The 19,040-nt window shown below is 51.9% G+C and overlaps 2 protein-coding genes across 4 annotated transcripts; both read right to left on the reverse strand.

The window, feature by feature from the left end:
• Positions 1–737: 737 nt before the first annotated feature.
• LOC135576381 (spidroin-1-like) lies at positions 738–1,190 on the reverse strand. Its single transcript, XM_065041220.1, has one exon. The coding sequence runs from the start codon at positions 1,188–1,190 to the stop codon at positions 738–740; it is 453 nt and encodes a 150-aa protein (XP_064897292.1).
• Positions 1,191–3,445: 2,255 nt separating this feature from the next.
• RASSF2 (Ras association domain family member 2) lies at positions 3,446–18,313 on the reverse strand. 3 transcript variants are annotated; one of them, XM_065040691.1, is made up of 13 exons: positions 18,132–18,313; positions 17,496–17,685; positions 15,898–16,068; positions 12,384–12,463; positions 11,144–11,219; positions 10,841–10,992; positions 9,559–9,629; positions 7,563–7,714; positions 7,385–7,486; positions 6,327–6,378; positions 5,461–5,582; positions 4,763–4,860; positions 3,446–4,549 (listed from the first exon to the last, which is right to left on the reverse strand). In XM_065040691.1, the coding sequence occupies exons 4-13, from the start codon at positions 12,437–12,439 to the stop codon at positions 4,480–4,482; spliced, it is 951 nt and encodes a 316-aa protein (XP_064896763.1). In that variant the 5' UTR covers positions 12,440–12,463; positions 15,898–16,068; positions 17,496–17,685; positions 18,132–18,313; the 3' UTR covers positions 3,446–4,479. The 3 variants fall into 3 exon arrangements, with proteins under 3 accessions (XP_064896763.1, XP_064896762.1, XP_064896761.1); XM_065040690.1 differs by lacking the exon at positions 18,132–18,313 and having other exon boundaries at positions 17,496–17,897; XM_065040689.1 differs by lacking the exons at positions 17,496–17,685; positions 18,132–18,313 and adding an exon at positions 16,490–16,651.
• Between the last annotated feature and the right edge of the window lie 727 nt (positions 18,314–19,040).

The raw sequence follows: 19,040 nt of genomic DNA on the forward strand, positions 1-19,040 counted from the left end.
CCACCCAAAGCGGTGACTAGAAATAAAAACACAGATGATAGAGAGGAAAAAATCCCTCCCCAAAGCTCCCCCGCTCTTCCCAAAGAGGATTTGCCTACTCTCTGCCACATATAAAGCACCTGAGGGAGGGTCAGTCGCACAGCTGGGGGCGTTTTGGGCTGAGGATGCTAAAGATTGGGTTTTTTTTGCCCATTTCAAAGCCAGATTGATGGCACAGGGCAGGTTTGTCCCCAAGCATCACGTTAACCCCCCCGGCAGCGTCCCTTGATGACACGGCTCTTCCTTGCATTGCTACCAGTGCTAAACACGCTGGATTTGGTTAAAAAACAAGAGGACATCTCAAGGCCAAACTTTATTGCAAGGTGGAGGGGTTCATTTTCAAGCCCCGCATCCCCCCCCCATCCCCTATGGAGTCCCAGCTCTCTTTTTTGGGCGGAAAGGAGCATTTTTTTGGTAAAGCCACACAACGGGAAAGCAGAGCTGAGCGTCAATCCAGGTGCAAATCCCCACACGTCCTCGCAGGGCTGGACTTCTGGTGTTCGTGCTCTCGCAGACGGGGTTTGCAGGGTCCGGGTGACCATGGCGATGGGTGCTCAGCTCCGGGGGGAAACCGAGGCAGCGGCAGAGCATCTCTTCCACCTCCCCAAGACACATCTAATCTCCCAGGAAAGTCATTCACTAAGAAACCCCGGTGGGCTCAGCCAGCCGGGGGGTCACCCGTGGTCCCCTCCCGGCACTCAGCGCTGCAGCCCGTGGGTGACGAAGCAGACGGCGGGTGCCAGTAGCAAAGCGGGGCCGACACCACCGCGTCCATCCCCAGCGGCTCGGTTTGGGGGGCCCCGCTTGCCACCCATGTCCGGCCAACTCGGGGCGTGAAAACCACCCGCCGGTGGGGGCTGCCGCGCCACAGGGACGCCGTGACCCAAGCGGGACGGCCGCGGGCGCCCCAAGAGCCCCATACCGTACCCCGCGGCGGCGCCGGCCGCGATGGCCCCCGCCACCTTGGAGCCGCGGCCCGGGGGGCCGGCGCTGCGGGACATGGCCCGAAAGCCCCCGCGGAGGCCCCCAGTGCCACCGACACCTCCTCGGCCCCCGGTTCTTCCACCAGCGCCGCGGCGGCCGCCGGCACCGTCGCTGAAGAGGGCGAGGAGCAGCATGGCCACCCAGCACCAGGCGTCGCGGGGCCTCATCCTGCCGACCTGCCAAAGGGGCACAAGAAGGGAGAGTGAGCTCCATGCCTTAAGTTTAGGCCAACACACACTGAATAAAGTTAATAATTCAATATATCAGATATATCAACCATATTCAATCGTAGAATCATTTTGGTTGGAAAAGCCTCTCAAGCTCATTGAGTCCAACCATTACCCCAATGCTGGCACTGCCCCATGTCCTTGAGAACCTCATCTATACGTCTTTTACTACATATAATTTATGTGTGATCCAAACACTCCCAACTTCCCCAGCAAACTCGTATATTTGTTTTTCCACCCCGCCGCAAAGCATCGCGATGCGATTCCCCCTCATCCCCCACCCTGCAGCCCCTGAGCAAACAACCTCATTGTACCGAAGCTGCTGAGCCATCGCAGCCCCAAAACCAGCCCCAAAACCAGCAGGAGCCGTTGTTGACAAAAGCCTTTTGAAACAGCAGAGCCCCCCTGGCCGCAGCATCCCTGTGTCAGCATTTCCATCCAACCGGCCCTGCTGGAAGGTGCCAGGCCTGACCCACCCCCCTTCAAAACCCAGTGCTTCAAAATTAAAAATAACAGGGCTTGATTAATTTAATTTGTCTCATTTCTCTGCCCTGTTCCTCCAAATAACATTTTATTTTAAGCCCGGAGAACCACGTCCCGCTTCCAGCTGCATCCACATTAGAAACGCCCCAAAATCCGGGCGGCAAACCCCAGAAAAATACACTGGTACTTTTTTTCCTTTCCTATTTTTTTCCCCTTTTTATTTCCCCAGCAGTTTATGGACCACAACCCGGGGAAAATGGGGCAGGTGTTGCCTCCCCTGGTTGTTTTTCCCATCCCAACTTCCCGCTCCAGTTTGTGCCAAACCCCAGGATTTTCCACCTTGCTAATTTACCCAATTTTTAGTTTATTCTCTCCAACTCTGTGCCCTTACCCGTGCAGCTGGTGATGTCTCCTCCTGCCTGCGCCTGTGGGCTCGACTCAACTCGCACTTTTTCCAGAGGATAAAGCTTCGGCGAGCGGAGCCAACGTCACCCGTGTCCCCTCCTGCGCGGGGAGGGATAAACGGGCTGGAAAATGCGGGGCCGGCGGCTTCGGGGAGAAAACGAAGTGTGGTTGGGGATAAACTTGGGGATGCAGGGAGCTCAGGTTTAAATACTGAGCACACAGAATCACAGAATCCCAGAATGTCAGGGGTTGGAAGGGACCTGGAAAGCTTCTCCAGTGCAATCCCCCCATGGAGCAGGAACACCCAGATGAGGTTACACAGGAAGGTGTCCAGGCGGGTTGGAATGTCTGCACAGAAGGAGACTCCACAACCCCCTGGGCAGCCTGGGCCAGGCTCTGCCACCCTCACCAGGAACAAGTTTCTTCTCAAATTTAAGTGGAACCTCTTGTATTCCAGTTTGCACCCATTACCCCTTGTCCTATCACTGGTTGTCACCGAGAAGAGCCTGGCTCCATCCTCCTGACACTCCCCCTTTAGATATCTGGAAACATGAATGAGTCCCCCCTCAGTCTCCTCTTGTCCAGCTCCAGAGCCCCAGCTCCCTCAGCCTTTCCTCACCCGGGAGATGCTCCACTCCCTTCAGCATCTTTGTTGCCCTGCGCTGGACTCTCTGCAGCAGTTCCCTGTCCTGCTGGAACTGAGGGGCCACAACTGGACACAATATTCCAGGTGTGGTCTCCCCAGGGCAGAGCAGAGGGGCAGGAGAACCTCTCTGACCTACTGACCACCCCCTTCTAACCCACCCCAGGTACCATTGGCCTTCCTGGCCACAAGGGCCCAGTGCTGGCTCATGGTCACCCTGCTGTCCCCAGGACCCCCAGGTCCCTTTCCCCTATGCTGCTCTCTAATAGGTCATTCCCCAACTTGTACTGGAACCTGGGGTTGTTCCTACCCAGATTCAAGACTCTACACTTGCCCTTGTTCTATTTCATTAAATTTTTCCAGCAATGCCGAGGTTTCCTTCTAGAGGTGAGTTTTACCTTCTGGATGGGAAATATCCAGAGGATCGATTCCGCTGATCACATTTTGTGGGGTAAATAGTCTCTAAGGGTTGGATAAACCAGACAACGGCCCAATATTCCCCAAGAACCCTCCAGTGATTTAAATATGATTCTCCAAAACTGCAGGACAGATCTTTTCTCCTTGGGAAACTTTCCTGCCGGGATGCGGGTGGATTTTATTCCTCTCCCTCAGCAGCATTTCTGTCTGCACAAAGTGCTTTATTTTAAAGAAAACAGGCTCTAACTCCGGTGTTTTCATTCTGTATTAAGTTGCTACATATTTTGTTTTCTTGTTAATCAACCACAGTCATCCTTCAAATACATTAAAAACTTTTCTCGCTGTACAACACTCTCCCTAACACGTTAAAGGTGGAAAAGGTACCATCCACATTAAAAAAAATTAGAAAGATACATTTCAAAAAATCAAGGGAAAAAGAGTTTTAGTTCACATCGAGGTATAAAAGTGATATTGCTGGTTTAGCCCGTGAGGAAAGAGGTTTATCCAGGTGTGATGGTGCTAACGGAGCCAGTCGTGGTCCTGGTTTGGCCAGGACAATGTGTTGGTGCTATTTGGCATGTTACGGCTACTAGAGAGGTTTGACAACATGGTTTCTTTTAAAATAATCCCTACAATTAGTGCAAATTAGAAAGGGGGGGAGCAGAGGGTTATGCAACCAGATGCAGGTTAAGGGAACAAGGCGGGGAAAAGTGATTTACTCCCCTGTTGTAAATGCGGTTGTCAGTCCCCAGGTTTGCTACTGGCAGCAAATATGTTTAAAAACCCCCAATTCTCAGCAGACCCTTTTAATTTACAAAAGCTTCCCGTCACCTGCAAATTATTGCGATAGGAATGTGCTTCTTTTAAAAAGAAAAGAGGGATTATTTGTGCTCTTTTGCCACCGAGCGGCGGGTCCTTCGCCGGGAGCCACATGCGGTACCATCTTCAACCTGAGCCTAAATTCTCGTTCTCAAACACTTGCAGCCCTCACTCGGCCCCTGGATTTCCTATTTTGTTGCTTTTATCAGCCCCTGTTATTTCCAGGGATTTGAGGTTTTGGCCAAAGTTTCCACCAGCCAGAGTCTCGTGGGGAAAAACCCCATTTGCAGCAAAGGAGCCCCCAAGGATGCTGCATGGATGAAGATGCAGGAGGATGCCGAAGGCGCCAAGCCGGAGCGATCCCGACGCACTCCGGGCAAGACGGGGGTTTGGGGTTCGATCCGGCGCGTCCTGCGGGAAAACGGCTCTTTGTGCAACATAACCCGGAGCCGGCAAAACGTTTCACATCGCTGTGGGACCTTCAGAAATCTCCTCCAGCCTCTGTTCGATCATCAGCCGGAGGACTGAGTATCTGGAGAGGCAAAGAACACGGAAAATGGGATGTTTTGCAGCATCAAGCTGGGCTTTTAACCCAAATTGCTGAGAAAACTCTGGCATAATGCAAACCCCCCGAATGTATCGGGGATGCAAGGCTGCGCAAATGAGTTTTCGGCAACAAAATAACCCCACAAAAATGTCTTTAACTCTCGGCATCTCCACCCCAATGCCGCCAAACCCGCCGTACTTGCGCATTAGCTTCTTCACTTCGCGATCCTCCTCTTCCTCCAGCTTCTGGATGAAGCTCCTGAGGACGGGCATCTCGAATTTGATGTACTGAGCGACCTGGGCGGGAGAGAAATGACGAAGAGGGTGATGAAGAGGGCGATTCACCAACCCTGTGAGGCTGAAGGCGAGTTCGGAGCATCCTCTCCCCAGATATAACCAGGAAAATCAAGAATCCCCCCAACTTTTGCAAAAATCCCTAAAAGAAACCACATTCCCATGGCACGAACAGCAGAAAACGAGCGCTAATTACTGGGAAAAAAGTCACCAAAGGATTATTTTACATTTTACCCACTGCAAGACTTGGCTCCTTCATACAGAGCGCCCTGATGTGCCACTGAGCGCCAAATAAACCCTGAAAATGCTTCGTCTGGGCTTGGATTAAAAAGCAAAGCAGGGCTGGGGTAGGAGGGAGCCAGCAGATGGCAGCAGAACATATCAATGATGCCAAAAGATGTGCAGCCATCGCTGTTCTGCAATCAGCTTTGGGATGGTGAAATAGGGCTGGGCGGCATTTGCTCTCAGTTGCAGCTCAAAGATGCTCTTTGAGCCCAAAAATAAGGTTTCCCCCATGAGTAAAACAAAGCAATTCCTGCATCCCCAGCACGGAGACGTCCCCCTGCATCCCAAATCACGAGCATCCCGCGGTGCTGAACTCACGTCGTAGGTGATTTCTTCCACCTGGTCCTTCTCCATGAGGAAAACCTTGGAGACCTGCTCGCAGGGGCCTTGCAGGATGCGGGCGATCAGGGGGTAATCGCTGGCTCGCAGCTTCTGCTTCTCTGCGGACACCAAAAATATCAGCGTTCGGCTCAGCCGCAACCAGGCTGTGCCGTAACCAACCTGCCGGCTGCGCCATAACCAACCCATCGGCTGTGCCATATCCAACCCACCAGCTGCACCATAACCAACCCGCCAGCTGTGCCATAACCAACCCACCGGCTGTACCGTAACCAACCCACCAGCTATGCCGTAACCAACCTGCCGGCTGTGTCATAACCAACCCGCTGGCTGCACCGTAACCAACCCGCTGGCTGAGCCATAACCAACCCGCCGGCTGCACCATAACCAACCCACCAACTATGCTGTAACCAACCCACCGGCTGCACCATAACCAACCTGCCGGCTGCACTGTAACCAACCCGCCAGCTGCGCCGTAACCAACCCACCGGCTGTGCCGTAAGTAACCCTCCAACTATGCCGTAACCAACCCGCTGGCTGCACCATAACCAACTGGCCAGCTGCGCCGCAACCAACCCGCTGGCTGCTCCATAACCAACCCACCAACTATGCTGTAACCAACCCGCTGGCTGCACCATAACCAACCCGCCAGCTGCGCCGTAACCAACCCACCAGCTGTGCTATAACCAACCCGCCAGCTGCACCATAACCAACCCACCAGCTGTGCTGCATCCAACCTGCCAGCTGTGCTGCATCCAACCCACCAGCTGTGCCTTAACCAACCCGACAGCTGTGCCGTAACCAACCTGCCGGCTGCGCCAGGTTGGGTTGTTTCGCAGACTCACCTCCGCTGGTGTGGACGATGTAGAGCGCAAACTCCTCCGCCGAGTTTTCAATCTGAACCGAGACATAAATCGCTATTAAACAACCGTGTTTCTACCCTCAGCTTTCCCAGTAATTAAAAAACCCTGTTATTTCGCTCCGCTGTTGTATTTTATATCTGTGGGATAAGAAATATATTGGAAGAGGCTTTAAGTAACAAAAAATAGATTGGAAATGGCCTTGAGTAACAAAAATATATTGGAATGGCTTTAAGTAATAAAAATATATTGGAAGCGGCTTTAAGTAACAGAAAATATATTGGAAATTAATCATAGAATCATTTCAGTTGGAAGAGACCCTCAGGATCTCTTAGATTTAGTACTAAATCTAGTACTAAACCATGTCCCCAAGAACCTTGTGTAAATGCTAAATGGCTTTAAGTAACAAAAAGTATATTGGAAATGGCCCTAAGTAACCCTTTAGTAACAAAAAATATATTGGAAATGGCTCTAAGTAACCCTTTAGTAACAAAAAATAGATTGGCAATGGCTTTGAGTAACAAAAACACATTGGAATGACTTTAAGTAACAAAAAGTATATTGGAAATGAATCATAGAATCACTTCAGTTGGAAGAGACCCTCAGGATCATGGAGTCCAACCATCAACTAAATCTAGTACTAAACCATGTCCCTAAAAACCTCATCTAAACGCTAAATGGCTTTAAGTAACAAAAAAATGGATTGGAAATGGCTCTAAGTGACCCTTTAGTAGCAAAAAATATATTGGAAATGGCTGCAAGTGACCCTTTAGTAACAAAAAATATATTGGAAATGGCTGTAAGTGGCCCTTTAGTAACAAAAAATATATTGGAAATGGCTCTAAGTAATCCTTTAGTAACAAAAAATTGGCTCTAAGTAACCTTTAGTAACAAAAAATAGATTGGCAATGGCTTTAAGTAACCTTTAAGTAATGGCAAGATGGGGATACTAATTTCTAGAGAAAAAGAAAGGCTGTGTTGTATTTTCTCAAATATCCCAGGGATATAAAAGGGCAACTCGGGGAGGGGGATATTTAACGTACCTTGAATTTATTGAGCAGCAGTTTGAGGACCTGGGGGGTGGTCATGGTGCTGTTGATCCGGACGTTGGTGACGGAGCCGTACGCCGGCGTGAACACCGATGTCTACGGGGCGTAAAGTCCAGGTAAATCCATGTGAACGCCCATCCGCGGGGAGCGGTTTGGGGGGTTTGGGGCTCACCTTGTGGTTGTAGAAGTGGCCGTTGATGGAGAAGCGGTGGCGGCGGATGCGGCGCTGCTCGCCGGGGGTGCGGGAGCTGCCGCGCCGCCGAACCCCCACGTCGCTCCGCGTCCGCATCAACTGCGGCGTCTCCTCCGCCTGCGACTTGGGGGCTGGAAATAAACCCGGTTTAGGGCGAGCAAGAACCCCCCTTCATCTACAAAATCCCTTTTGGGGTCCCCCCGTGGACGGAGAAATCCCCACCCCAAAATAAACCCCAGTAAACTTCACCAGCGAGATTAACACACCAGTTTAAACCCACTGGTTTACTCTCCCCCAGCTGGAGGAGGTTACTAATTCAGAATTAACATCAATCCAGGCTGCTACCTGGATAAAACCTTTTCCCCCATGGACTTGAGTATCTCATCTCTTTTTTCCATCACTTAATTATTTTCTCCTTTAATGAGAACAACCAAACAGGACCAGGTGCTTCACATCTCTGCATGAAAACTGCCCGGGGTCCAGATTATTAGAAACTCCTTCTTCATCCATTTTTAATGAACCTCTCGGGCTTGTGTTGGGATGTTTTAATTCCAAGCATGTCGGCAGCGAGGAAAAATATCTCTGGTTGCAGCTGCATGCTGGTGACTAAGCACTCACGAGGAGGCGCGGATGCCAGTTTTGTGCTGATTCTTATAGGCTTTTGGTGATAAAATACAATCAAAGCCTCCTTTCTTATGTGCTGGCAGGGGGTGAACGTCACACAGCCGGCTGGAATGAATCCTAAGGCACGATGAGTTGCAGATATTGCCTGGGCAAGCTTTGATTACCGTGATTCCCCCCAAAATAAGCCCTACCCCCAAAATAAGCCCTACCCCAAAAATAAGCCCTACCCCCAAAATAAGCCCTACTCCAAAAATAAGCCCCAGCATGATTTTTCAGGCTTTTTGAGGCTGCTCCAAATATAAGCCCTACTCTAAAAATAAGCCCTAGTTACGGTTCATTTAAAAAAAGTCAATTAAATAGCGCACAGGCAACATGTAAAAAGTGAAATTGATTGGCAATAGAATGCAGCAGGACAGAAAGGGTTTGGAGAGCTATAGTGATGTTCCAGAATGTGATGATGCGACTATATTTGAATAAATGTTGATTTCTTTTTGTTCAAGAATAAATGTAGATCGCTGTTCATGGAAAAATAAGACATCCCCTGAAAATAAGCCCTAACGCATCTTTTGGAGTAAAAATTAATATAAGCCCCTGTCTTATTTTTGGGTAGAAGGGGAAAAAAATACATGAAATGTGGGGGGGATTAAAAAGAGAGAGGGGAAAAGGTGGAGGATCAAGGTTTCATGATCAAGGGGTTTTACAAGTGCTCCGCTCTTCCCAAAGCTGGGAAGTGGATGAATATCAAGAAGGTGAAAGGACGAGCTGTTTTTTTGCCTGTCCAAGGGTGTATTTCCATAAAAGCATTAAAAAAAGCCCCAGGAACATCTCTGAGATGCCCCGATGGAACGAGCACAACGCACAGAGCCAGTTTTCCCGCGGGAATCGCAGCTTGTGTCCCATTTATTGCTGCAGAACAAGGGGTTAACGAAGCGCCGGGACTGACGAGCGCTGCAAAAACCATGGACGGGGGAAAAAGCTTTGCAGAAATGTCGCCTTCCCCATGGTAACGGCACTTCCCACCTATTCTTCTGCCCTAAAAACGGAGCCGCCGGGAAGGGGAAGCACCGACATCCTTTTCCCTCCGATCCCACAGGGTTTTGGTTCATCCCTTATTTCCTTCCAAGTTCCGCTCCCCCACATCCCTCCACAACCCTTTCCCTGAGAATTAAATGGAATTAAATAACTACAACTAAATAACTATTGGGAATGTACTGGAAATGGCTTTAAGTGAGCTGGAGGAAGGTGGGGACGCTGATTTCTAGAGGGGAAAAAAGCGCCTCTTTTATATTTTCTCAAAACTGGAGCACGAAGCAGCTGCTCCCAAATCCCACGGGATCTGAGCCCCACTCACCTGCCTCTGTGTTTGGAGCATCTGCATCCATAACCTGGATGTCCGGCAAGGTGCTGGGCTTGAGCACGGACCTGGGGATCAGAAATTAAACTAACATACAACCTGTGCAAGAAAAGCTGAAATGCCCCCTTTTTCCCTTTGCTGATGTCCAAATAAACATGGAAAAACCATGGAGACCCCCCCAGGGCCAGGACAACCCATGTTCTTGCTGCTCCTGGGCTCTTGAGGATGAAGCTCCAGCCCAGGGTCCCACTGGGAACTGGAATTATTGGGCCCAGAGCAACATGCAACGTTAAACTGGTGTTAAACCCAGGCTTGGTTTGGGAAGGAGCTTATTGTAAGCAAAGGGGTCTTTGCAAAACTAGGGGTCTTTGCAAAAGAAGGAGTTACTTGTAAAAGGGGGATTTGTAAAAGGTGGAGGTTGCTAAAGAGGGGGTGTCTTCACAAAAAGGGAGGGTATGGCAAAAGGGGGAATCTTTGCAAAAGGAGGGATTTTTGCAAAATGGGGGGGTCTTTGCAAAAGGGGAGATTGTGCAAAAAGGGGAGGATTGCAGAAAGGAGGGGTTGCAGAAAGGGAGGAACTCTGTAAAAGGAGGGGTGTTTGGAAAAAGGGGGGATCTCTGCAGAAGGGGAGGGTTGCGAAAGGAGGAGCCTTTGCAAAAAGGGAGAGTTCTGTGCACAAATGGGGAGTTTTGCAAAAAGAGGGGGTCTTTGCAGAAGGGGGGTCTTTGCAAAAAGGGGGAGTATTGCAAAAAGAGACGTCTTTGCAAAAAGGGGGAGGTTTTGCGAACGGGGGGGTCTTTGCAAAAGGGGGAGTCTTTGCAAAATGGTGAGTCTTTGCAAAACAGAAGGTCTTTGCAAAAAGGGGGTCTTTGCAAAAGGGGAGGTTCTGCAAAAGGGGGGTCTTTGCAAAAGGGGGGGTATTTGCAAAAGGGGGCGTCTTTGCAAAAGTTGGGGTCTTTGCAAAAGGGGGTGTCTTTGCAAAAGCGGGCGTCTTTGCAAAAAGGAGGAGTCTTTGCAAAAGGGGGGCCTTTGCAAAAGGGGGGCCTTTGCAAAAGGGGGAGATTTTGCAAAAGGGGGGGGTCTTTACAAAACGGAGGGTCTTTGCAAAACGGGGGGGCGGGGGGTGCTCCTTGCAAAGTGAAACCAAGCTCCTTTATTTCAGCCTTGGCTTCCTCAAGGTTTTGCAGCTTCTTTGCAGAGAAGGCAGCTGGGCTTGCAACCCAGCAGATGCTGGGGGGGTTATTTTGGGGGGGGGGTCTCTTCTCTTGCCCCCACTCACCCGTGGGCTCCCAGGTTGCAGCCCGAGTGCCAGGAGGAGGAGGAGGGCGGGGGGCGGATGCGCTGGTTGTCATCCTGCATCTGCAGCCGGATGGGGCGGCGCAAACCCCACGAGATGTTCAGCAGCCCCTCCACGATGAGTTCACCTTCCTCCTGCGCAAAGATGGGCAGCTAATTAGCCAAAATACAAATAACTGTAAATATCGAATTGGGGTTTTTTTTGGACCCCCCCAAAGCAAAAATCCAACCCAGTTTCCTTGTTTTTTTGCCCTAAGTTGTGTGCTTGCCCTGAGGGTTTTTTTACCTCCCGGTGCCGCAGTTGTAAATTTTGCCCTTCGTAGTAGATGTTGTAGGTCTTCAAGTGTAAAAGCAGCTCATTTCTGGAAAAAATAATGGAAAATATGCTGAGAAGGGATGCAGACAAGCAAGGGGGGACATTGCAGGGGCTGTTTGGTACCCGGCGTGGTGACCCCTGAGCTGGCCAGGGCGAAATATTGGGAGATCTGGGAAAAACCAGATATCACTTCCCAGGGCAATGAACCTTCTACGCTGCTGGGAGACCCAAAGCAGCTTAATTTGGGGCAAATCTGGGTCTTTTGATGCCTCTAGACCCTCCCTGTTGAGGAGGTTCCACCCTTTGCAACCATGTGTAGGGGGGACAAGCTTCCCTGCACCCATTTCCCTTGTTGAGGATGTTTACTGGGGTTCCACCCTTTGCAACCACGTGTAGGGGGGGACAAGCTCCCCTGCAACCGTCCCCTCTATAAACTGTGCAAAAAGCACATTAAAAAAGCCACCAGACCTTGGAATTGGTCACAAGGCTGGAAAATAAGGGCATTTTTGGAGCACACAAGCGCTTCGGTCACGCCGGAGTCACAAGTTATCACGGGCGGGCTTATTGCGGTGGCTTGTCCCTCCAAACCCTGATCTCGAGTTTTAAATTAAAAGGTTGAGCCTTGCTCCGGTTGCAAATGAATAATAAAAATATAGATCATAATAATAAAATAATAAAAATAACAAACCCAGGCTGGCTAATCACAGCTCTGAATCCCAGGGAATCCTCTGGTGTTGATTCATTAAGCTGCCAATTAATTGTGATGAGTTTAAGGATGCTCGGCAGCATCAGACTGGTATAAAGAAGCACAAATTGGGAGGATTTGGGTTTACGAGGAAAAAAAAAGGGTGGAAAAACTATCACATATCAGCTTTGTCTCCCCTAAAAGAGCCTTTAAACTTAAGAATCCTTTTGCTTCCTTTAGCAAAGCAGAAAAGAGCAATTACTAATCCAGCAAAACGTACATTCTATGAAGTTCATAGAGTATTTGGCCTCGCTCCTAAGAAAAACATTTCGAAAATTGCATCAACAACTTTGGGTTTATTTTTAAAAGGAAATGGATGTTTCTTGCCCCAAAACGCCTCTTTCTGTCCAAATCCAGTTTAAAACACTCCCCTCCTCCCATCTTAAAGGTAGAAAAACCCCTGGGAATATTGCAAATAACCCCCCATCTCCCATCACCGACTGAATTTCCATCCGAGCGTCTTACTTGGCGATGAATTTGTCTTTTCCGCAGGGAACCAGGTACTCGCAGCCGTAATCCATCCTCCCGCTCGTCTTTCATGGGAGCTGAACCGCAAAGAGGGAGGAGAGCAAAGTATAAACCCATCGGTGTGAACCACCCCGTTATCGCATCCCCTGGATAACGAGGAGATAAATCAGCTCCGTTCGGATTTGGAAGAGCTCTTGGGAAAAGGCCCCGGGTAAAATGTGCTGCGGTTCCTCTAGGAAAAGTGATGGGGAAGGAGGGAAAATCAGATAAGGGAAAGAAGCAGCGTAAACTCACTGAAAATTTAATACTGGCTGAGATATGTTACGCTGACATTTGCATTTCGAGCATCCACGGGCTGTCCCGAGAGGTTCTCCTGCCCCTCTGCTCTGCCCTGGGGAGACCACACCTGGAATATTGTGTCCAGCTGTGGCCCCTCAGTTCCAGCAGGACAGGGAACTGCTGGAGAGAGTCCAGCGCAGGGCAACAAAGATGCTGGAGGGAGTGGAGCATCTCCCGGGTGAGGAAAGGCTGAGGGAGCTGGGGCTCTGGAGCTGGACAAGAGGAGACTGAGGGGGGACTCATTCATGTTTCCAGATATCTAAAGGGGGAGTGTCAGGAGGATGGAGCCAGGCTCTTCTCGGTGACAACCAGTGATAGGACAAGGGGTAATGGGTTCAAACTGGAACACAAGAGGTTCCACTTAAATTTGAGAAGAAACTTGTTCCTGGTGAGGGTGGCAGAGCCTGGCCCAGGCTGCCCAGGGGGGTTGTGGAGTCTCCTTCTGTGCAGACATTCCAACCCGCCTGGACACCTTCCTGTGTAACCTCATCTGGGTGTTCCTGCTCCATGGGGGGATTGCACTGGATGAGCTTGCCAGGTCCCTTCCAACCCCTGACATTCTGGGATTCTACGATTCTGTGTGATTCTGTAATGCCAGACTTGGAGGTGGGCGAGTTATGAGGAGGATTTGCTCTTCTTTCCATTTATTTTAGTAGTTTTGTTATGAAGACACGTAGCTCTGAATCCGGCCTGTTGCTTCCTTGTGCCGTCCCGACCCAGTGGACACACAGGCTGAATTTCACAAGAGCCGGTTCCTTTAACTATTTTTTATGATGCTGATCGAATTTTTGTGCCGAAACATCCATCACTCTCACGCAAGCGCTTGGAAACCCCCCCCAAAACATCCCACCTTGGGCGCTCAGAGCACAAGGGTGATTTTTGGATGCGATGAAGCGGAATTAAGAGGAGATTTAGGGCGAAACCCTCGGGGTCGCAGCGCTTTGGAAATCAGACCTTGGAGAGCAATGTTGGGGGTTTTGAGTGACAATAAAGGGCTTCTCGGGTCAGGCTTTTCCTCGGGTGTTTGTGCAAAGCAAATCGAGAGGAACTCTCATTTTCCCAGGGTCTCTTGCCCAGAAAGAGGCAAGAAAATAACATTTAATCCACAGACTGCTGTTTTCTTCCACATCACCATGTGCTTCCTCCCAGCCCCTTGGGAAACAAACCCATTTTCCTGCGAAAAAATAATCCCTCCTGCAACAACATCCAGGCGGATAAATGACTCAACCAAGGCCGTGCGTTAAAAACTGTGTCGGAGGAAGGACACAGCTCCTAAAAACCTCAGCGCAGCGGCAACCCCCGCGCACATAGGGATGTATTTTAGCAACTAAACCAGTTGCGAAAGCTGAAACGGGCAAGGGAAGGGCAGGAAGGCGACGCGGCCCCCGGAGCTGCTTGGAGAAAGCAGAAGAGAAACCGGCCACCGAAAAGAATCGCACGTCGCAACGGAAAAGCTGACAAAGGTTTGGGTTTCCTGAGGAGCCGCGCGAGCATCCCGGCAAAGCTCGGCATCGACGCTCCTCCCGCGGCCACTTCCATCCTCCCACAGGGTGGAAAATAGTGATAATAATCCTATTTATCCCTTAAGAGTGATATTGCGGAAGGATTTTGCAGCGGCTTGATGAATTTGGGGGTTACTGAGCCCGCACAAGCAGATATGGGGATGGTAGAACAAGCTTCACGCTTGTGTGTGTCCCCTGAAAGCGGCTGAAGGAGCTTGGGGACATCACCATGAAGGCGGGGCGGGGGGATGGAGTGACACAACTGCTTGGCCAATGCTAAAATATTGCACAAAATCCAAAAGTGGTTGAAAACCCCCCCTCCAGTGGCTGAAGCTTTGGGTACCAGAGAGTTTCGCTCCACAGCATCATGGGGATGCAGAGGGAAGAAGCCAAATCCCTGGCGGTTCCCTTGAATGGGATGTCGGAGTGAATTTCAGCCAAAAAGCAGCTCATTTTGGGGTGTCGGGGAGCCCTGAAATGCAGGTTCATCCCCCGTGCTGAGGAGCACCGTTTCCTGTTTACCGTCCCGGCGCTGCCACCTTCGCCTCCGTCATCACATCCCCTTCCGAGAAGGCAAAGAAAGGGGCAAATTCTTCCTTTTTTGGGTTTCGAGAGCGCCGGGCTGTGGGTGGGAGGGAGCGGCAGCCGCCTGGAGATCCCCAAACAGACACCAGCTGCCATCACCCCCCTAATTTTCAGCCAGGACTTTGGCAAAAGGCTGGAAATCACCCAAACCCAAGGGCTGGACACGTGCAAATTGCCCAATGGGTTGCTCAACCTCAACAGCTCAGTGTTATCTCCATTTCCCGGCAACCCCCGTGCCTCAGTTTCCCCACTGGGCGCTGACGCGTTTCCTCCGCGCCCGGCACGGGCTGAGCTTTTGCTGCTTATCTTGCAAAACGCTTTTCTTTAAAAAACAACATCAGATCAAACTGATTCCCCCCGCACACGTGGCAGGAGGATTTCAGCCCTGTCTGCCTTCCCACACGAGCTGTCAGCAGCTCCCACAGTCACTACCAGGCTTGATAGACCCCAGATTTAACCTTTCTCTTAAAAATAACCTTCCTAAGCCTCTTCCCCATGTCCCACCATGCCTGTGTGCCCGCGGTGTGGGGGGAGCCTGGCCACACTCACAGCCCCTCACATGGAGCGGGGACGAGTGCTTGTTTTTGCAGAGCTCCTGGGGTGATGCGCAGCTCAAATACAACAAAATAATCAGGAAAAAATCCCCCCAAATCATTATTTTCAGCGGGAAGCAGTCTTCCCTGCTCCTGCAAAGGAAGGAGTGGTTTTTTGAGGGGTGATTTGTTTTCTCGGTCCCCTCTTCCAGCACATGGATGCTCCAGCAGCATCTGCGCTGCCGCTCCAGCATCCCCCTGCTCCAGTAACTCCCCGCTTGGGTGGGGGACGCGGTTTGGACGCAGCTGATGCTTCCCCGGGGCCGTGCAAGGGATTGTGGGAATATCCCGCTCCCCGGGGAGGCCGCGATGCTCCCTCCTGCACAAACCCTGCAGCCTGGGGTTTTTTACCCTTTTACCCAGCCCAACAGCACATCGATCCCCACGCGATCGGTAGCAAATCATCCAGAAGCGACAATTCCTCCCTCGGAGGCACCGCGAGCCTCTCGGAGCCGCTTTGCTCTGCGATGGGACGCGACCAAGCGCTCTCACCCTGTTACAGCGGATTCTTTTCGTCGCTCGGTGGTGGCTCTGGCCCAGGCGCAGTTTTGGAGCCGGGATTTCTTCCGAGCGTCCGTCCGGCGTCCCTAAGCGCGGAGGTGCAGCAGCTCCATTGTTTTCCAGCCCTGCTATTGTTCACCAACCCAATTGTTCAGCCCCGTCCTGCAAAGGGGAAAGGAGGGAGCGCTGAGCGGTGGCAGAGGGATCACCCCCCAATAGGTGATGCCATTGGGGCGCTGGCTCGGTGGGGACAAGTGAGGGGACCCACTGGCCACACTCAGCAGGGCAGACCCCTCCAAGCAGAGCAGGTGGCCATCAACGGTTTCTTGTGGGCTATGGGGAAGGAGCTAGTGGGTGTCCCCCTGGGTATGGGTGTCCCCCCGGGTATGGGTGTCCCCCCCGGGGTGTGACGGGGACCTGTGGGTGCTGGTGGCACCAGCCTGAGAGAGCAGCCAGCCCGAAAAGAGCGGGTGATGCTGAGGATGCTGTGGGGTGCAGTGGTGACACCTCCGTGGCGTGGGGACCGGTTGCCCCCCCCAAACCCCACCCCGGGGGTGGGCGCAGCCTTCTGCCTTCTACTCACCGCGGATGGGGCTCCGGGGGGGCTCCGGCTCCGCCCCGGGGCTGCCGGGGTGGATGAGGATGAGGACGGGATGAGGATGAAGATGCCCCGTCCCCCCACACTCGCCCGTCCGGCTCCGCAGCCGCTGCCCCCGGTGGAGCCGCCCCTGGGCGGGGCGGGGGGGCCGGGGCGGGGCTGCGGGAACTCGCCGGGGTGACGGTGTTGAAATCCCGGGGACACCCTTCTCCGGCACCCAGGGTCACCCCAGGATCCCAAGGGACACCCTCTGTGGGTGTCAAGCCTGGGGGATCCCCCAAAGAATGCTCTACCTGGGGCACACAGTTTGTGTCCCCCCACCGGGACTGGGATCCCAAAGGATGCTCCAACTCAAACCCCCAGTTCGGGCTCGGGGTTACCAAGGGACACCCTGTTTCTGGTACCCAAGTTGCACCCCGGCACCAGGATCCCAAAGGATGCCACATCCCTGATTCCAGGACCAGGATCCCAAAGAATGTCTGATCCCAGGACCAGGATCCCAAAGGTTGCCGCATCCCCAATCCCAGGACCAGGATCCCAAAGGATGCCCCAATCCCAGGACCAGGATCCCAAAGGATGTCTGATCCCTGGTGCCAGGATCCCAAAGGATGCTGCATCCCCAATCCCAGGACCAGGATCCCAAAGGATGTCCCATCCTACCCACTCAGGTTTGAACGGCTCTTACAATCGGCTCCAGCTCCATACAGGACTGCCACGGGGAGCCTTGTGTGCTGCACCACACAGGCTAAAGTGCTTATTTCTGCCTTAAAATACTCCGAATCCCATGATATTCAGCGCGATATTCACCATGCTTCGCTGTTCCGCCTTCAGGATGGTGCAACGGGGCCGCATCTTGGCTGCAACTTATTCCCAACTGCGGCCGTGGGATCCAAAACCCCCCCAGAGAAGGGGATTGAAAAGGAAATATATATATATAAAATAAATATTAATCTGCCTGGAAGCGGCTGTTACAGCTTGGGGTCATGGTTACCTCCGAAATGACGCTCAGCCTCGGTTCCTGGGCCGCGGGTCCCATCCTGCCCGTGGGGGACGATTTGGGGTGGGTTGTGGGTTCCACAAGAGCAGCAGCGGCGGCCCCTCCGCCTTTGTCTGTTCCTGACCTTTCCCAGCGCTTTGTGGCTTCTCCGGGCTTCTTTTCTTTTCCTTTTGAAGGAATTTGCCTAGAAACAGCCCACACAAAGGGAAAAAGAATAAAACCCCACAACACAACAAAACCAAAGAAATAATCTAACCAGCTGCTTTAGCAAAACAAGCGAGTCTTTACAACCACGAATTGTAATCGGGATTTTTTTTTTTTTGCTTATTTTTTTGACTTGTATGTAAAATATGATGAGTTGAGGAGCCATCTGGCTCCGGGAAACACTGACTCGGCGAAAGCGACGGGATGCGGGTCGGGATTTATATTCCAACAGCATCTTTAGGGGATGAGAGGCCCCTTTGTGGCCCGGCCGTGTCGCACAATGGAGTGGAGCTGCCCATGCTGTGCAAACCCCAGCCCCAAAACCCAGGGATTTCACCCTAAAAAGTGAGAAAACTCCCACCAGATCCCCCAGGATGCAAAGAGGGAAAAATCAAATAATTAAATAGAGGGTTTTGCTATGGGCACCTGCAGGAGCTCGGCTGCGGAACTGGGGTTAAATCCTGATTTTGCGCCGTCCTGCTCGGCACGTCGGGAAGGATCGAGCAAAACAGCAGCATTTCTTTATCAAATGAAAGGAATTTGAGGCATTCCTGCAGGCTGCGAGGCCGGGACGGGCTGCCAGCTCCTCCGCACCCGCACAAACCCGAGAGGAACTAAACCCACGTGGCAGGAAATAGATGAAATGCAACCCGCCAGCTGCGCCCCTGCATCCCTCAGAAGAACGATGCTCCCACATCAGCGTTTTGCTGCACAGGGACGTTCCGGCACCTGGTTCACAGGTTCAATCAGCGTTTCCGTGCTGAACACCTCGCGGGGAATGCGGTTGATGCCTTTGAAACCATTGGTTTTGATGGATTTACAGAATCCCAGGATGTCAGGGGTTGGAAGGGACCTGGCAAGCTCATCCAGTGCAATCCCCCCATGGAGCAGGAACACCCAGATGAGGTTACACAGGAAGGTGTCCAGGCGGGTTGGAATGTCTGCACAGAAGGAGACTCCACAACCCCCTGGGCAGCCTGGGCCAGGCTCTGGCACCCTCACTGAGAAGAAGTTTCTTCTCAAATTCAAGTGGAACCTCCTGTGTTCCAGTTTGCACCCATTGCCCCTTGTCCTATCACTGGTTGTCACCGAGAAGAGCCTGGCTCCATCCTCCTGACACTCCCCCTTTAGATATCTGGAAACATGAATGAGTCCCCCCTCAGTCTCCTCTTGCCCAGCTCCAGAGCCCCAGCTCCCTCAGCCTTTCCTCACCCGGGAGATGCTCCACTCCCTTCAGCATCTTTGTTGCCCTGCGCTGGACTCTCTGCAGCAGTTTCCTGTCCTGCTGGAACTGAGGGGCCACAGCTGGACACAATATTCCAGGTGTGGTCTCCC

This window comes from Columba livia, chromosome 25, assembly GCF_036013475.1.
Source record: "Columba livia isolate bColLiv1 breed racing homer chromosome 25, bColLiv1.pat.W.v2, whole genome shotgun sequence".
In the NCBI taxonomy this organism is placed as follows: Eukaryota; Metazoa; Chordata; class Aves; order Columbiformes; family Columbidae; genus Columba; species Columba livia.